At 37.6% G+C, this 19,866-nt stretch overlaps 1 protein-coding gene across 1 annotated transcript in view; it reads right to left on the bottom strand.

Annotated features, from left to right (window-relative positions):
• SDHAF3 (succinate dehydrogenase complex assembly factor 3) overlaps window positions 1–14,075 on the bottom strand; it is a 52,223-nt gene extending 38,148 nt beyond the window's left edge. The window contains exon 1 of the mRNA XM_054692377.1: window positions 13,856–14,075. Coding sequence (XP_054548352.1) covers window positions 13,856–14,029 — 174 coding nt within the window. The 5' untranslated portion in view covers window positions 14,030–14,075. The remainder of the gene's footprint in view (window positions 1–13,855) is intronic.
• Between the last annotated feature and the right edge of the window lie 5,791 nt (window positions 14,076–19,866).

Raw genomic sequence — 19,866 nt, 5'->3', positions numbered from 1 at the left:
AAAATATATTCGAGTCAGAGTTTTGAACTCCAGGTTAAAGAGAAGTCAATGGGAAAACAGTGACAGTTTTGACAAAGGCAATCATCTGATCAAAACTGACAGCTAAAAGAAAAGCAAGATTATTAATCTACTATAAACATTGAGCAGTAATAGCAGTAAGAATGGAGACAAAAGGTCAGATCTGATACAGTAAAAATAAACAATCAACAGGATTTGGCAACTAATTAGATATGGGAAGATCAAAGAGGAAAAATTTTAAAAAACTACAAAATTTGCTTTCAGAAATCTCAAAACCCTTACCTGGAAATCTTGGCACCTTCCTATCAATCACCTTCATACCCCCAAAGTAGAACTTAAATAGCTAATACTTATTGAGCATTACTATGTGCAAGGTGACACTGAATATATTATTTAATCCTTAACCTTAAAGGTAAGTACTGCTGGTATTCTCATTTTACTGACAAGGAAACAAGTTTAGAGTGGTTAATCAAATTCCCAAAGTCACACAGTAAGTGGCTGTATGTTAGTTGATGTCAGATAATGATTAAAGAGTTTTAGCTTACAATTTAAAATGGGATCATCTATAAGGTGATTTTAAAAAAACTCAAGAATATGAAGATGTACAGAATGCAATGAAATGGACTTAAATGAAGGGATACAAGTAACAGCATAAATCCAATGGATAAAGAACAGACTTGATCATAAATTCAATGGCTAAGGAAAACAGAAGTGTGCCCCCCGCCCCCGCATTGCATGCTCCACTGTCAAGAGAGAAGCACTCTCTACTATTATAAACAGTTGCTCTCATTCTATCCTACGCAGACTTGTAACAAACTTAGAAATTTCTCAGAGTAACTCTGTCTAGTCCCTGATATGTATTAATCTCTGTATCTCCTAAGAACTAGTAAGCACTGAATGAATAAACAAACTCTGGTGGCTTCTGTGTCGTCCTTCTTGGCATAGTATGATCAAACTCTTCACTATAGAATTTTGCCATATAGAAAACATTTAAGCCAACTGAACAGTGAAAGCCAAAACAACGTGAGACCACATTCTGAGAACAAGGCTCACTTCAGTGTAACCAGAAGATATGATATATGACAGGTATCAACATATAAGATAGCAAAAAATATATTCGAGTCAGATAGAGTTCATGGCCTGTATTTGGAACAATTTCTCCGTGTCTCACCTTGAACTTGCTTGTGAAATCTCTGCTCCTGATTCTTTTCCTCCTTTCCAGTTTTTGACCCTAACAACATCCTCTGAATCATCCCTGACACTAAACCAAGTCAATGCCATGGACAAATGGCTGAGTTTATTTATATCAAAAGAGGTGTTTTCCTATATTCCAGAACATTTTCAAGGGTTCCCTAGCCCACTGACTTCTTCCTCAGTTATCAAGGAAAGGCTTTACTTACATGGACTCTAACAGTCCCCATGCTAAATCATGAAGGGATTCTTGAGTTTCTATCCAATAGGCTGTGCAAAAGATCTGAGAGATGGGGCCAAATTCCCAAAGCACTCTGCTTTAATTTGTACATATTTTTCCTGAATAACAATGTAATAAATAGTAGTTAGCTCCCACACAGCCCTGCAGAAAGTCTATTTAACTACAGTGCACTTAAAAGATTACACAATGGCAATTGCATTTTATTTTTTCATTATAAACCTTCCATATTTGGGGGCCTCCCTGATGGCACAAGGGGTTAAGCACCGCAATCCGCAGCCTCTGCAGAAAGAGTTCGATCCCCTGCTGGCCAGGAAGCAACCCACATGGCACAGCAGACCTCCCTGTCTCACCCGCTGCTCCCCTCAGCAGTGTATTTCGGTCAGTCTGCCTGTTCTGTTCCCCACTCTGTCTCTGGTAGGTCCTCTCACCCCCCGCATCTCTGGCCTATACCCCAGCTCTTGTATGCATAAATAAATCTTTAAAAAATGGACTTTCCATATCTGTGCTATAGTATGGATTAAATGGATGTTTGTGGCTAACTCTGGTTAACAATATTTCAGTACCAAGGGGTATGAATTATCATAAATTGCCGGGTTATCACCCAACTTAAAGAAGTTAACAAACATTTTATAGTAAAAAGCACCATATACATCAACTTCTATAAGTATAGATGAAGATAAAGTAAAAGTTTTAATTATTATTCTTTAAGATTTGGGATTCACTGTGCTTTCAAGAAGGAAAAGATGATTACTAAGTAACTTTTTAAACTTTGCTTAACTCCACATTAGCTCTGTTCTATTTAAGAAAAAATAGCTTAAAATATAGTGTAGTTCAACCTTAATATATGAACTCTTGCCACCTCCTTAATTTAGGGTATAGAGCATATTTTGATAACATTTAGTTGAGAAGAATAGAACTAAAATGATCTGGTATGTCTCACTTATCAAAAATGCCAAATCTGAATTTGTTCTTCACATCAAACAGAAATTAAATTTTCTTCTTTTTAGACACATGAATCGACATTGTAGACATACCTATTAAAACAAATTTGATTTATGCAAATGCAGGTTTACAAAAGAAACAAATTATAGGCTGATTATTCACTTCACAAAGGGATTCACAAAAGAAATTATTTAAATAGTAAGTTTTCAAGAATACTTAATATAAATTTCCCCCCAAATCAATTTATAAACAACTATTCAGAAAGATAGTGTATAAAAGTAGTTATAGAAGTATAAAGCTTCAAAATCTCTTTTTATGGTAATGCTGGGGACAGAAAAAAACCACTATTTTAAAATTTTTGTCCCAATAGCTTAACAAATCTACCAATCGACACTAATATGTTAAATGTATTTTTTTAAAGATTTATTTATTTATGCATACAAGAGTGGGATACAGGCCGGGTTGGGGGGGAGGAGGGGAGAGGATTCACCAGAGACAGATCAGGGAACAGAACAGGCAGACTGACTAAAATACACTGCTGAGGGGAGCAGCAGGTGAGTCAGGAGAGGTCTGCTGTGCCATGTGGGTTGCTCCCTGGCTGGGGATCAAACTCGTGCTGCAGTAGCTGCAGACAGCTTCTTGGTTGCGTCTTAACCCCTTGCGCCACCAGGGAGGCCCATGAAATGTATTACTTTAAATAGTTCTTAAATACATGCTTTTATAACCATCCTCATAGTTATGAAACCACTCAGTTCTTCTCTACAAGTATATGCAGAGATTAAAAAAACAGCAGAGTCAACATGGCTAAAGGTGATTGGAGAAAACGAAGAGCAGAGTCTGCTTTGCCTTCAGTGAAGGCAATATGGAAGTACAAAAGAAGAGAAATCCAGAGATCCCCATCAGCAGATTTGGTTGTGTTTTCCTTTGACATTTTCTAAGAAGTACTCTGAGGTATAGAAGATAATGTCCAGGAAAGGAACTTTATTCCAAATATGATGATCTGGAAATGAAGCATTCTGGACTATCCAAGTGAAGCCAGAAGGCACCTAATGCCCCCAAAAGGAGGACTTCTTCCTGTTCTGTGTAGGTGCACTGCAAGTTCACATCCACAACACTGGCATCTCCACTGAAGACCAACTAGGTGTGGAATAATCAATCAGTTGGAAAAAAAAAAAAAAAACCCAGCCTTACAATAAGATAGTGAAGCTGAAGGACAAAAATGAAAAGAATTTAACCAACTTCAGAAAAACTGACAAGGCAAAGCAGACACTTGGTGCCTGAAAGCAAAGGAGGAAGATGAAGAGGATACCAGAGGGAGGAGGAGGGACCCGAGGAGGAAGAGTTTGAGAAAAGCAGGAAGGACAGAGAAATAAAAGTGAGCATCTATCTCCACATTAACTCCAAAACCCCATGATACATCTCTGATAGGGTGTCTGCTCTCAGCTGATTTTATTACAAAACTAGAACAGGGTCCTCTCCCAGTTTCTACAAGTGTCCTAGAAATTTAATGTGATTTACATGACAGAGCCCAAGGGTATTATGAGCACCCTGAAACTGTATCAAAGTTGTATATATTGCCAAACATTTATAGGAAGTTTTCTTCACTCTGTGCATTTTGTTTTTAGCCTGATAAAAGCATTTACAGATCTCCATGGCATTCTTAATTGGCATCAACTATATTATTGGTTATAAATTTTCCTTTCATTTTTTTTTTAAAGATTTATTTATACAAGAACCAGGGTACAGGCCAGATTCACAGAAGGGTGAGAGCATTCACCAGAGACAGAGGGGAACAGAAAAGGCAGACTGATGAAATACACTGCTGAGGGGAGCACCGGGTGCAACAGAAGAGGTCTCCTGCGCCATGTGGGACCCTCGCCAGGATTGAACTGGCACTGCAGAGGCAGTGGACAGCTTCACAGTGCTGTGCTCAACTGCCTGCGCCATCAGGAGAGGCCCTGGTTATAAATTTTCAATAGCCAATTGTACATATGTATAGCTTATAAAATGAATAAGTAATACACACAACCCATATATGGAGCATTAGATAGGAAACAAAATGCCTTATGAAGAGGTTATAGTTCAGGTTAAACTGAGAAATATACCCACTGATGCTGCTGCTGTTGTAGTTGCCTTTGTGCCTAATGTGTGTATTTGCTAAGCCATCTGCTCACATCTTAGCTCCCGAAGGGGGGAAGTTACTATGAGAAGTGTATGGATTTTTTTTTTAATTCAAGGGGATAGTTTTGAGGCAAACTGTAGAACCTCTTCATCTCAGCAAAGTGAAGAGTCATTGCATCAGAGCCCAGAAACCTTTGCTATTTAAACATACCATGCTAATATTACTCAGCATTCAAAAAAGATAAACACATGCAATTTGCAGCAACATGGATGGCGCTGGAAGGGATCATGCTCAGTGAAATAAGCCAAAAAGAAAAAGAAAAATACCGGATGGTCTCACTCATAGCAGGAATCTAGAAAACTTAAATAAGGGACCAGGAAAATGAATAACTACAAGAAAGTGAAAATCAAAATCAACAAAAAACTATGAACCAGAGACACTTTTAGGGGGCGGGGGTGGGAGGGGAGGGATTGGGGTCAGAATGGGGGGGCTGCAATTGTATGGGGAATATAACAATAAAATTTATTAAAAAAAATAAAAAAAAAAAAAAAAAAAAAAAAGAAAGAAAGAAAAGCCACCTCACCTGTTAACAGTAAAAATGTTAAAGGTTAACAGTAAAAATGTTAAAAACGAGGAAAAAACCCTACCAATAGAATTTTCTTGTTACAATAAACCAAATTTTATATTATAAAAAAAAAAAAAAAAAAAAAAAAAAAAAAACAAACCATGCTTCCTTTTTTTTTTTTTTTTTTTTGGTATGTTTATAAATGATAAAATGCTTTTGAAGGAAAAGAAACCCTTTTTTAAAAATTGATTCAAATAAAGTACACACACTTTAGTGTTTGCCAGCTGAGAGATCAAAATGTAATTTACTTTAGAAATGCATGAAGTTTTACTGATTTAGAAGAGCAAAAACTTGGGCCTCCCCGGTGGCGCAGCGGTTGAGCGCTGGGTTGCGAAGTTGCCCGTGGCCTCTGCGGCGCCGGTTAGATCCCAGGCTGCTCCCTGGCCACCGGAGAAGGGTCCCACATGGCGCACAGACCTCTCCTGCCACCCACTGCTCCCCTCAGCAGTGTACTTCGGTCCTTCTGCCTGCTCTGCTCCCCGCTCTGGCTCTAGTGAATTCTCTCACCCTCCCGCGCTTCTGACTGTACCCAGTGCTTGTATAAACAAAACAAACAAATAAATAAATAATACATGCCTCTATTAAAAAAAATAATAAAATAAAATAAAAATAAAATAAAAGAGTAAAACCTTGCCAAGTATAATCCTCCCTTGGGAATTAAACTAATTAAATCAACACACAAAGGGAAATAAATATCTGCACTCTCTCAGACCCAGAAGACAAATTAGGTAGCTTAATCTATTAGCACATTAATGATGATGATGCTCTGACAGAAAGGTGTTTAAAATAAATATAAATTAAAAAGAGGCAGATTTACAAATACGTATTCAGCACTGTCCAGGAAAAAAAGAGCAGTAAAGCGGCAAGACCCAATAAAATATCATAAAATAGCTATTTTCTATTACAGACACAGTGAGGCCTGGTGAAATCACTCTCATGCCTATTCATGTCCTATCATCATAATACCAAGCATCCTTCCTTCTAAACACTAATTTCAGTTTCCCAGAAAGCTTAATTGATAATTGAGGTCCACAATCCCTTACTTATAATTCTGAAGTTAAAAAAGTTTCAAAAAATAATAATAAAAGCACCTTCAGAACTTATCTGGCAGCAAATCCTGTTCTATTGATAAATGGGCCTGAAGCCTACAGAGTTCTAGCCCAGATCCCACTGGGGTGGTCCTCAGAATTCAGTCAAACTTTCTATCTGAAAAATTCTGAATTCTGAGGCACATCTGAAAGAGGGTTCCCTGGATTTAAATGCAGAGATTCTAATTCCCGGAAAAGGAGGCCCTCTTCAGTGGTTCCCACTCCCCCACCAACAGAAGTGAGTAAATCAACATTCTGGTTTATACTTCAGTGTTATATAAATTCAGTCAGTGTGAGTCTCATGCCAAAATCTGATTATCTAGGTTTATTGTGCTTGATTAGTACATTAGTTTAAGTTATATCCCAGCAATTTCCATTGAAAAATGTGTGGCAATTAGCACCTTGGGCTATATAAATATAAAATATAATATAAAAATAAAGCATTGTTTAAAATTTGTTTATAAGACATTGTGCTAGAAGTGTTGAAGATTAAAAGGTTATTAAGAAGTTTCCTTTCCCTTTGGAGAAGCACAAAAAAAGAGAGGAAGACTCAAATATACAATAAATTATAGTAGACAAACAAGCAAAATCGAAGGGAAAAATATCAATAATCATTTCGCACTGCTGAAGTTTAAACTACTTTCTTTGAAATGTTAATATCCCCCAAAATCTTAACTAGATTTTCATGAGGTTTTTATCCTAACTAGCTGTATGATACTAGAAAAGTCATTTTATTTCTATTGCCCTTAGTTTCTTCCTTTTAAAATGAAAGAACTATTTTCAGTTCAAGATGGCAGATTAGAAAAATCACAAGAGCATATTTCTAATTTCCTCTCCCTTCTAAACCTTCGTTAAATGGAAAATAATTTAAAAGGATTATTCCTAATGACAAAAAGAACAGGAATGGAGCCATTAGTAACCACTAGATTTCAATAAATTTCTCAAGATGGAAAGCACCAGAGGAGTGTGCATAGGATAAAGGAACAGGGTAAAGGAAGCGAGAGTTTACAATAAGAAACAGAGGAGAATATAGCTAAAGTCAAAGCCAAGCTGTCAGAACCAACTAAACTCAAATAACAAGTAGGTAAGGAAAGAAATTAGGAGCGAGGAACAAATCCAAGAGTCTGAGATTCTATAATCCTAAAAGTAATTTTCCAATCAACAGGCTTACCTACAGTTTTCAGTTTCATATTGCTTTATTCATAAATAGGGACAGATATCCAAGATTAACAAGACATTTGAAACAAGAAAGAAACCAATATAAAATGAAAATGTTCCAACTAGAAGAGATAAATTAAGGGATAGAAAAGAATGCATCACTTCTAATCATAAGCTCTCCTACATCAGTTAATTTTTTAACTATGTGCATATATTAGTACTTTGACATTTTTAAAAATTTACGTGCATTAACAAAGTTTACTTAAGCAACATGAAACTTCCTTTCAGTTAATTCTAATGCCACTGAAGTGAAAGTTCAGATGTATTAATTGTTTTTATTAAGCAACCATAAACACTCTTCACAACAGAAACAGGAAAAATAATATTATGCACATATAACTATCTTCTTAAATTATAAAAAGCTTACTTCAAATATTTTAAGACTGCAAGTCATGTACATATACACACATCCTACAAACACATACTGATCTGTTTTAGAACCATGACTACTGTCATATTATCAAGTGACCACATTACTTTAAATCTGTAAGTTTAAATAAATTGGAAAATCTTTTAAACAAAAGAACATATCTGTATGCTCCATTATAGTAGAAAGTCAGTAAGTACAGGATTGATCAAATTATGATTTTTAAAAACACCTTTAGTTCCTCTATAAGCACTGGTAGAACATTTTATGACATCAATAATAAAGTTCAAAAAGTTTTTTTTGACCATGTGCATACATTGCTCTGACCTTTATTTATTTCAAATAGTAAGTAAAACCAATAAAATGTTATGCACATATAATCCTTTATCTTCTTAGATCTATGCAAAAACAAATTTTTAAGACTGCATATAACATAGGTATGGATACACATATATACAAACCTACATACAAGTAAACATCTTAAAAGCTTCACTAAGAATGCAGCTTCAAAAACTGGGGAAAAGGGAAACATTTTATGTACTGATGATACATTATTTCATACCCTCTCTTTTACCCTTTATTAAACTATTAGTTAAGATTCACAATACGGCAAGGATTTTTTTTTAAAGGTAAAATTTAATATAGAAAACATGTGTAACACATCACCATTAAACAAATCATGACAAAATACAGCACTGAGTAACATGCAGAACAAACAATACACTGTAAAGTTCCCAAACAACCCCCTCCCTCTTGGTGGAGGCATCCCCCACACGTATTGTTCATCTACTGAACAGAGGTAATAAATTCCTTTTATAAACTATAAATCAGGATGTTCAAAAGCAACAAAATGAGGTCCCCAAATTAGACAAGACAGCAGTGCAATTATAAAAACTGAAAAATATCCAACCAACCCTAATTATCCAAAATTAAGGAAACGCTAAATATAGGTGACATGCAACTCGAGCATACATTTTTTTAACCCAATGATCCACTTCAAAATGATCTATAAGGGCCTCCCCAATGGCGCAGCGGTTGAGCAATGGGTTGCGAAGCTGCCCACAGCCTCTGCAGCGCAGGTTCGATCCCCGGCTGCTCCCCGGCCACCAGAGGAGGGTCCCACATGGCACCACCCACCTCTCCTGCCGCCCGCTGCTCCCCTCAGCAGTGTACTTCGGTCCTTCTGCCTGCTCTGCTCCCGGCTCTGGTGAATTCTCTCACCCTCCCGCGCTTCTGACTGTACCCAGTGCTTGTACAAATAAATAAATAAATAAATCTTTAAAAAAAAAAGTTAAAGCATGTGAGTGTTAAATAATATTAAAAAAAATTATAAGAAAAAGATATGACCTGTAAGTTACAAATGGATGGTTACATGAAATCTGAGCACTTCCTTCTTTCTAAAACAAATACAGTGAAATAAAACTAAAAAGCAAATGTTACATTATGATATCTAGATGATGATACAAATCTGAAGAATTAAACACAATCAAGAAAAAGAAAAAAAATATTCCTTCGCTGAAGTAGGTAGGCGTAACTAAATACAAGGGGGAAAAAACAACGGTTCCAAACTTTACTTTCTACTTCATTCTCTTAATTCCCGTGTCGGTGATGGATATTTGACCCCGTTCCCCTATGTTATTCCTAAGCTAGGCACTTTCATGCACACCTTTGGAGCACCAAATACAAAAATAAATTTCAAATCTCTACTTCTAGCCAAAATCTGTCTAAGTACTAAACAAGTCAGGCCATCTCCACTTAATTATTCCACGAGAATTTTTAACACAAAACGTACTACACTGAACTCATTTCCCCACCAGTAACTCCTACAATCTATTCTAGCTATTGGTACCATGATCCAAAACCTTACAGTTATCTACATCAGTCACTAAGTCAAGTTCCATTTAACTGAAAAAGGAAACACATAAATCTATAGTCTCCATTCTGAAACACCTCTTGTTTTGATCACATACATATTTGTGATTACTACATGTTCCTAACAGTTCTTTCAATCGTCAATCCTGCCTTTTTCTTCAATCACTCTTTTATATTGTTTCTAAACTTATCCTTCTAGAATATAATTTCATTCATTTTCACCACAGCTTAAAATGGTTCAATGATTCAAATTGAAAACTAAAATCCTTAGAATATACTGTTTCTTGCTATCTCTCTAGCTTTATCTGCCTATCTTCAACATAAGGCACTAAGTTCAAATTACAGCACTGTAACTCCTGAAATAAGTCACGCAGTCTCTTACATCAATACCGCTTCATGTTCTTCCCTCTTTCCAGTGTTTTTCATTCTCTTTTCTATTTTTTGTTCTGGATTTTATTTTTTGCCATTTGTTTTCTTTTTATCTTTCTTTTTTCTTTCCTTGGTAATTATTTTTTCTTTATTTAAATCTGTATTTCCAAAGTAAAGAGCTGAATTCCAAATGGTGACAACTATCCGGGACCTATATAACAGAAAATGGAAAGCAAAATAATGTGTTTTGTAGAAGCAAGGAAATTCTAAAAACACTTGAGGTTGTGGGATATGGAAGTCAAGCAGAAGGCTCCTGCTAGCCTGAAATGAGACAATTTGAGCTTAAAAAGATTTGCAGTGGGTTGAATTACACTGAACTTATTTAAAAGCTCCTGCATTTATGATGTTCCTAAAATTCTCACATACCTTTGGAGGTTCCTGGGGCAAAAAGAAACTAAAAATCAAAATTCACTATTTGTCAACTCCCAGAGAAGGAACTATAGCTCATTAAATGATGAATGGCAAGACATGAGGTAAATGATTGGTAGATGAAGCAGACTCACCTCACCTGTACTCACAGACCAACTTTAGCATCACTAAAAGCAGGAAAATAAGGCAACATACTAGAAAAGTACAAAGAACCACTTCTAAAATATTTTCTTCAAAGAATCTGGAAAAGAAAATTTATCAAATCTGTGGATATTGCTGCCATATTTTAAGGACAAGAAATATAAAATTAGTGACTGGAACAGAATCCAATAATTTAGGCCACCAAACATGATTTTAAAATTCAATGAAAATTACTTTAAAAATACATTAATTGTAAAAGTTAACTACTTAAAAATAATAAATCTGCTTTGTTTTTCTTTTCCCAATACTTTTTATTTTTGGAAAAGTCTTTTTCTTAACATTATAACTCTCACATGCTCAGGACTCCCCTCAGTGTAAGTACCTTTCAACTTCCTCCATTTCCTTCTTGCTCCCATGGTATTTAACCAGCACTTTTCATGCAATAATTACCTATTATACTCTACTAAACTTTGGAGACTGTGCAAATAAAATACACTTATTGTTTTTGTGTTTCACAATGCTTATCACTTTGCCTGGCAATGGCTAGTGATCAATAACTACTATTAGAATATGTTAGCCTTTTAGTTTTTTCCAAAAATGTCTGCTACAAAGCAGAAGCAAGCAGCAGCTATGTAAGAAAAACAAAAGGAACAAGGCAAAAAAAACAACAGACAAAGAAATGGACAGAAAAAAAACATATGGAGTCTCTTCACAGTAAGTCCTGAATACAGCGTGTTTTATGTCTCACATTCTACCACAAACATATTTCACTTGCTATTTAACCTTTAATGCTTATTTTTATTTCCCAGAAAATAAGTGTAAGACATTCTTTTCACCTAGATAAGCACAGCAAGAAAAATGGAAAGCATTACCGAAATCTGCTGTTCTTTAAAAATAAGCAGTTAGAATTTTTGAAAATGTCTATTTTACCAGCCAGTTATCAAACTTTCTAAGAGATTTCAAACGTTCTTTTCCTGAACTTACTTTTTTTAAATGACAAGAAATTATACAAGTTCACTATTTACTCTGTAAAATGCAGTGACATTTTTATCCTTAAGATAATGAAATACCTTTCGCCTACCTTCCCCCCAATGGTTCTGAAACAGAAAGTTCCCCAAAAGAACTCCCTCTAGTATCTGCCAGTTTTCTGTGATCACAAATGAAGGAAATAGAGAACTATCCTAATACTATCCTAAGAACTATCCTAAGCCCCTAGTATTCCTCATCCTGCCCCTTTCCTTTCTCCAATTACCATACCCAACTTTGGCCTTTGAATTACAACAAATTAACAATCCATTTTCAATAATTTTTTAAGTGTGTGACAAAATCCCAAAGATCAAACCCACATAAGTGCCACAAGTTGTGAGTCACAATCATGTTATTCTCAATTGGGTTAAAATAAACAAAAGCATCAAACTATTCAAGAGTATTACTGCCAAGTTTATAATCACCACTCGCAACAACAACAAAACCACAGAAATGTCATACCTAGTAGCCTCAGGTATAACACAATCATAAATGTGATGTTTTGAAGAACAGATGTGGGGGGGGCGGGTGAGGGAAGACTTTGAAAGCTGATTGATGGAACTCTCTGGTATCACTAGTGCCCAAGTCAAAAATTTCCCCTAAATCATCACTCTTTTCTAGCCCTCATCTTGAAAAAGAAAAACCACTATAGCTCTCGCTTGGCAGGATTCTACAGGCCTACAAACTTCTAGAATTAGACTGAGCAGCATTTCAACTGTAATAGTTATTGGGAAATAGATCACTAGGTTAAAATTTACCTTTACCCAGCAATCAACTCACTAATTACAAGACTCAGCTCCATGGAATACTTTTCTTCATTCCAAAAAAATGACTTCAAATGCTAGATCAATATGGAGAACAAACAGCGCCTACATAAGAATCCTAACTAATAAATTACCCAGTTCTTTTTTTATGCCTTCTCTCTCTCCTCCAATCTAATATCAATGTATTGATTCCCTACTCCTAAAAGGCTTCCAAGTTCTCCTAATTTAGGATCTCTCAAAGTACCCTTATCAACACAGAGCTAGACTCTCCTTCCTATCAAGCCACAAACTAACCGGTATAAAAGATGTCACTTAACCAACACCTTGATATCATGTAGCTTCGTTGCAATTAACAACTTACAAAAATGCTTTTTAAAATACATTTACATACACCAAAAATTTTTGAGGTACATGTTGTAGATAAGAAAATAATTTTCCTTTTTCAAACCTCTGTGATTCTACAATTAAGAATTATGGGATTCAGTGGAAAAAGTCGTGTTTGCTCTAACTAAAGATTTCAGCCATTAACTTTATTTAGACCGAAGTATCGCTTCCCTCTGTTCTTAAACCAACACTTCTTTGAGCTTTCAAATACCTGAATCTCCCCCTTAACTCCAATGCCAGTTATTTCTTAATATTTACAAATAAGTTCTGGGAGCAACCCGGTAAAGCACCCAGCCCCCAAAATACCCTGAATATCTTATTCCTTCACTTAAATAAAAGTGAAAAAGAAAGGTCAAAGGGCTAATCCCTAACGCATGTGTCTGTTCAAGATTTACTGCAACGGCGCAGGGCAATGCAACAAAGTAATGTGACCAAAGACTCCGGAGAAACCAACTTTCACTTGACTTAACTCTGACCAGCATTTTTCTCCTCCAACGGCTGTAGTCCCCACCACCCCGTCCCGTGTTATCTGATGTGTTAAGAACACTCCTGAGACTCAACAAAGCACTGAAATTTAAAAAGAGAGTATTCTCAGAAACAAGCCTCTAAGTCTGAAAACTAAGCCATGCGAAAACCACTAATCAATTAGGTGCTTGTCTCGTGCACGGCGCCAGAAGCGAGAACAAGCATCAGGCGGTGGGGGTAAAGCGAGCTGTTCCAGCACCTGCCCGTGATTTACTCAGGTTTTGGAATCTCCATCCTCCACACTCCTGCAGGAGTTCAAAGACGAACTGCATCGCAGACGCCAGCATAATGCAATTTGCTCCAGCGAAAGAACACAGGAGAGAAAAGAGGGGCTCGGGATTTAACTTTGGGAAGAACCGCTTCACCAGTTTTGCGCTGCTTCATTCAAACCGAGCGGTTTGCCGCCGCGTTTAGCCCTTCGCGGGGTCGGGGAAGCAGCAGGGGGGCGGCTTCTCACAGGGACTAACCGGGACACCTTCGAGGGACCCCCCAAGGACTGGGACGAAAAGGGGAGATGGGGGGCAGACACTTGCCTCCCATTCCTGCAAGAAACGCTGGGCCTCGTCAGAAGCAACGGTCTTATGTCTCCTAAATTCGTCCTTCACGTACTGGTCGCCAAGGGCTTTGAGGTCCGGGGGCAGAACGCGGTGCAGCGCCAAGATGCGCCGGTATAAGGCCCGGACACGCAGGACGTGCCGGCTCGGCATAGCGTCGCGCGTGGAGAGCGCACCGCGCCTGCGCAGACACAGCTTGTTCCCGCCCCACTGAAAAGCCGGTGAACCGGAAGGAGGTCGGAAGAGGACGTGAGACCTTCATCCGGTTAGGTCCGCTCTAAAACCAGACCTTCCGGAAACCCGGGCTCCCCGGCGGGCGGAAACCCGCAGGTCCTACACTGAAGGGGCGTGGCTTTGGGGAAGTCTTGCTTGCAGAGGCACCGCTGAAGGCCGAGTTGTAGGGATCGAAGCTTTGGGCTCAGAGATCTTGCGTGGGGCAGTTGTCACCCTCAGCCCCTACCTTTCATCTTTTGCATTCATCTTCGTGCCTTGCCTTAGTTAAAATCAGCCTCCTTTAGATTCCTCAACCTGCTAAAGATGGCACTTCCATATGATCCAGATATTCCACTCCTAGGTATTTACCCAAAGGACACAGAATCATTAATTCAAAAGGGCACCTGCACCCCTATGTTTATAGCAGCACTATTTACAATAGCTAAGCTATGGAAACAAACCAAATGCCCAAAAATAGATGACTGGATCAAGAAAATGTGGTACATATACACAGTGGAATATTACTCAGCAATCAAAAAAGATAAACTCATGCAATTTGCAGCAACATGGATGGAGCTGGAAGGGATCATGCTCAGGGAAATAAGCCAAAAAGAAAAAGAAAAATACCAGATGGTCTCACTCATAGCAGGAGTTTAGAAAACCTAAATAAGGGACTTGGACAATGACTAATTATAATAAAGTAAAAATCAAAATCAACAAGCAACTATAAACCAGAGACACACTGGGGGGGAAGGGATTAGGGTCAAAATAAGGGGGGTGGGAATTGTATGGGGAATACAACCAACATGAAAATGCATACATTGTGCAAAAATGAAAAATGATGTAAAAAATATATAAAATATTTTTTTTTTAAAAATCAACCTCCTTTAGGAAGCTTTCAAGATTAATTCAACCCACTTAAATTGTATTAAAGTATCCCTACATTCTCTGACAGGTTTCAGAGTGGTTAACATTTACATCCACGAGCCCACCAACCCATCAACTTTGCACAGTGTTGTTCTCCTAATTTTCATCTTAAATATAACTCACTTGACCCCTGACAACCAAGTTTCATTAGGGAAGAGTCTTAAATATATTGTTTCCTGGAGATTCTGATTAAATAATCCGAGATGAAAACAGTCTATTTATAAAGCACCACCTTTATGCAAAGGTAATGCTGAGAGCTAGTCAATTTCCAAAATGGGCACCAGCTTGGCCTTGCTCTTTTGTCCCATTACTTTTTTATGCAAATCCTGATGCTTCCACCAACAAAATACATGCAGAATTTGACCATTCTCCCCAACCTGTCTACCACTATCAGCTCTCTCTACAGGCTATCACGGTAACTTATGTTCCTGATTCCAACCATGATCATATATAATGCAAATGTCCCATACCGGGTATGGAATGGCTCAAGCAGACCTGTTGGTGTTTTCATATTCTCCACTGTTCGCAGCCACACACAGTCGCACACCATCGCACTCCACACCACGCCATCCTCTGCCGCCCTGGCCTTATATGCCCAGTTTCTTGGCCCAAGTGTACCCATCTATGCATGCCCATACCCTACTCCAGGTGCTCGCTATCAAGCATGCATTCAGGACCTCAGGGATCCATCATCAATCCTAATGGTGGGAGGGCAGAAGAGCCTGATACTTTTACTTAACCTACACCATATTTTTTTATAAATCAGATCATGTCACACTTATACTCAAAAAATCCTCCATTGGCTTCTCATTGCCAGTTTCTTCACCTCTTAACTCTAAATGTTCTACTGCTTTCTGTCTAGTTAACCAGTTACAGCCACACTGGCCACATTGCTCATCTTTGAACAGGTTAGGCATGTTCCCAACTGAGGAGCTTGGTACTTGCTAGTCCCTGTGCTTGGAATGCTCTGCTACATAGATCCTCTGGGATTAACACCTTTATTTCACTCAGCTCATTTCTGATGTAGTGTCAGTTCTATTGCTGATGATATTTGAATTTTCACAGTATTAGAAATTGCAGTGTCATCATGCCAAAAACTTTTTAAGGCCCCTTCTCTGATTTATTTTTCTCTATAACATTTATGTATTTTACTTATTTGCTTATTGTTACCCCCTTCCAACACACCCTCCCCCCTACCCACCCCCCCCACACACACACACATGCTAAAATACAGACTCCATGAGGGCAGGGATTTTGTGACTTTCGTGTTGTCAAGTGACTCATTTATCTTACAGTGATGAAGGAATGAGAGTGTGGGAATATGTGTTATTCCTTCATAGACCTCACACTTTTGTCTGTGCAATGGCTCTTTTTTTGAGAGAGTAGATACACATCCAGCCACCAATGGCAGAGGTGTACCCATTTTAATATCTTTTTCAGGGCCTACCACATTGCCTTACAAATAGTGAACACTTCAATATTTATTATCTTGGATGGACTTTTTCCTTTTGCTTAACCTTAGGAAAAATATTTGTTTAAAGGAACAGAATATTTTTTAATGGATTTAATTCAGTATTATGACAAACCACATTAATGGCAAGGCTTGAATGGTAGTGTGGTTATTTTACTTTAGGAAATTGTTTCTAACCATACTGAATCTGTTAATATCCTTGCAAATTGAAAATTAATTTCTGTTCCAGTTTACTCTATTTTCTGGTTTCCTTTGGGATTAAAGAACACAGAACAAATACTTCTTTCAGAGTCAAACTCTTATTAAAGTGTGGAAAAACATTCTGCCAATAAATTAATTTTAAAAAACAATTAATTCAGCATACGTGGAGCAGAAAAGGTCCACAGGGCACTGCCAATCAATGCCTAGGAGTGGCAAATGACAGGTGAGAGGGAAGCCAAAACATAGTGGTGGTTAGGCTTTGAGAGGAATAAGGAAATAACAGTGAGAATAATGATATATGATATTCATCCATGTGATTATTTATTTTATTTTATTTTACAATAGGCTAAACTGTGAGTTATGTTTTGAAGACAAACTTTCTTCCTTTCCCTCACCTTCCAAATTAGGCTGACCAGGTTTCCTGTTGGTCAAAGTAGCTATGAAAATAAAATCGAGTTATAATATTCTTGGGTGCTAATCCAGTTCTGTATACTTCCTATGGGCCTTGCCTTTATTCTTCCTCCATGTGATTTTTTTTCCTGTGTGCTGTTCAGCAAGACATTCAACCACTCTGTGGTGGATCATTCACAGTATCTTCCAACTTTTTTTTTTTAAGATTTATTTATTTATTTATACAAGCACTGGGTACATTCAGAAGCCCGGAACGGTGAGAGAATTCACCAGAGCCAGAGCATGGAACAGAGCAGGCAGACTGACAAAGTACATTGCTGAGGGGAGCAGCAGACAGCAGGAGAGGTCTGTGCACCATGTGGGACCCTCCCCCAGAGGCCGGAGATGGAACCCGGCGCTGCAGAGGTTGCAGGCAGCTTCGCAGCCCAGCGCTCAACCACTGCACCACCAGGGAAGCCCAGTATCTTCCAGCTTTACCAGTCCAATAATGATTTTTCCCAGATTCCCTCCAACATATTTTTATGAATGTAAAAAGGGCACATGTCCACTATAAAATAACTGCTTTGAAAATATTTTTGAAGAAGAAAGGAGAAATTCCTCCAAACTTTAGATGAAAAACATTAACTAGTTCCTTCAGGACACAGAAAATCTGACAAGCACATTATATAACCATCATACCACAGGGCAGAGGAGCACAGCCACTGCACCTTCATGCAATGCGGTGCTTGTGCAGACCAACTCCCAAATAGAGATAGGAGAGGCAGCTAGAGAAGTTTCTCATAATTTTAAGGCCAAAAGAGATAGGAATCAGTAAATAAGAAAAACTAAAACGGGAGGCCTCCCTGGTGGCACAAGGGGTTAAGCATTGCACTACGAAGCAATCTGCAGCCACTGCAGCACGAGTTCGATCCCCGGCCAGCCAAGAAGCAACCCACATGGCGCAGCAGACCTCTCCTGTCTTGCCCGCTGCTCCCCTCAGCAGTGTACTTCCATCAGTCTGCTTGTTCTGTTCCCCACTCTGTCTCTGGTGAATCCTCTTACCCCCACCCACCTCCCCCGCATCTCTAGCTTTTACCCTAGCTCTTGTATGCATAAATAAATAAATTTAAAAGAAAAATTAAAACAGACCCCAATTTTTAAAATTGGCAAAGGAACTGAAAAACATTTTTCCAAAGATAACAGAAATGGCCAACAGGTACATGAAAAGGTGCTCAACATCACTTATCTTCAGGGAAATGCAAATCAAACCTGCACCTGCTAGAATGACTGTTATTAAAAAGACAGTAGATAACAAATGCTGATGAGGACATGCAGGAAAGGGGACCATAAACTGTTGGGGACCATAAACTGACATTTTAGAGTTTCCTCGAGAAATTAAAACTAGAGCAACCACTTAGTCCAGAAGCCCACTTCTGGATATATCGCCAAAGGAGTATGGAAATATATCTCCACACTCATGGCATTATTCACAAAAGCCACGGATCGAAACAACCTAAGTGTTCATCGACAGATGAGTGGATAAAGAAAACGTGATCTACAGTAAATCCTCACTTAACCTCATCAATATCTTGGAAACAGCAACTTTAAGCAAACAACATTTAAAAAAGCAGGTCTTCAAATAATAGGCCAAGATTGCTTTTTCTCATCTACATTTTAACAAAACAACATTGAATGAAACAACATTATCTGAGGAACTTATGTGTATGTGTGTGTATTTATATTCCACATGTGAAATCATCTAGTATTTGTCTTTCTCCTTCTGACATATTTTGCTTAGCACAATCCCCTCCAGCTCCATCCATTTTGTTACAAATGGCAAGGTTTTGATTTTTTTAATAGCTGAGCAGTATTCCATTACATATATCTATGTATATGTGTGTGTGTAGATCCAGATTATTGTTTAAGAGTCTCTTTCTTAGCAATCAACACATATTTAGATTACTTTTTTTATGTTGTACAGTGTATACTACAGCATTATTTACAATATAGGACAAGGAAACAACCTAAGTGAGAGAGGTCTAGATCAAAAAGCTTTAATATACCCACACAACACAACAGAATACTATTCAACCTTAAGGGAAGATGAAATGTTGCTACTTACAGCAAAATGGGAGGAATTCAAGGAAATTTTATGTACTAAAGCAAGTCAGAAAAAATACAAATAGCAGGTGTTAACATTGCAGACTATTCAACAAAGCAAAAAACTTATTTAAAAAACTAGCGGTTATTAATAAAGTGAGGTTTCTGACACTAAGATGGAGGGGTAGGGAGAAAGGGTCAAAAAGACACAAGGGATATTATGGGGAAAAAATGTTTGATTATCAAAAAATACATCAATCAATCAATAAAATTAAGCTCTCCTGGCCTACTTTTTGCCTTTAAGGTTAAATCACAAAATCCAGAGACTGACCTCAAAATCAAAAGCAATTCTTCAGTCTCAGAAAGAGTTGAATAAATTTAATGCAATCTCCATTAAAATACCAACAATATTCTTCAAAGAAATTCTCTCTCCAGGAGGTTTCCAGGAAGAACAATCTGTCTTCCTTTACAACTTGTTTTAAAAGATCTGATTTAATGGGGTGTAAATTTATAACCTTCATTAGAATATCAAACTTGCTATTCTGTGCAATTGTAGATATCCTTGTGGATATTCTTAAGTGTTATCAACTTGTTCTGTTCACTGCCTTTGGAAGAATAATTTGAACAAAATGATCTAATAAAGCTGTTAAGATTTTTTAAAATGTTGTAAGTTGTGAAAATAACTTAA

Source organism: Talpa occidentalis, unplaced genomic scaffold, assembly GCF_014898055.3.
Source record: "Talpa occidentalis isolate TD23 unplaced genomic scaffold, MPIMG_talOcc4v2.1, whole genome shotgun sequence".
NCBI lineage: Eukaryota > Metazoa > Chordata > Mammalia > Eulipotyphla > Talpidae > Talpa > Talpa occidentalis.
This window is presented reverse-complemented; position numbering and strand designations above follow the sequence as displayed.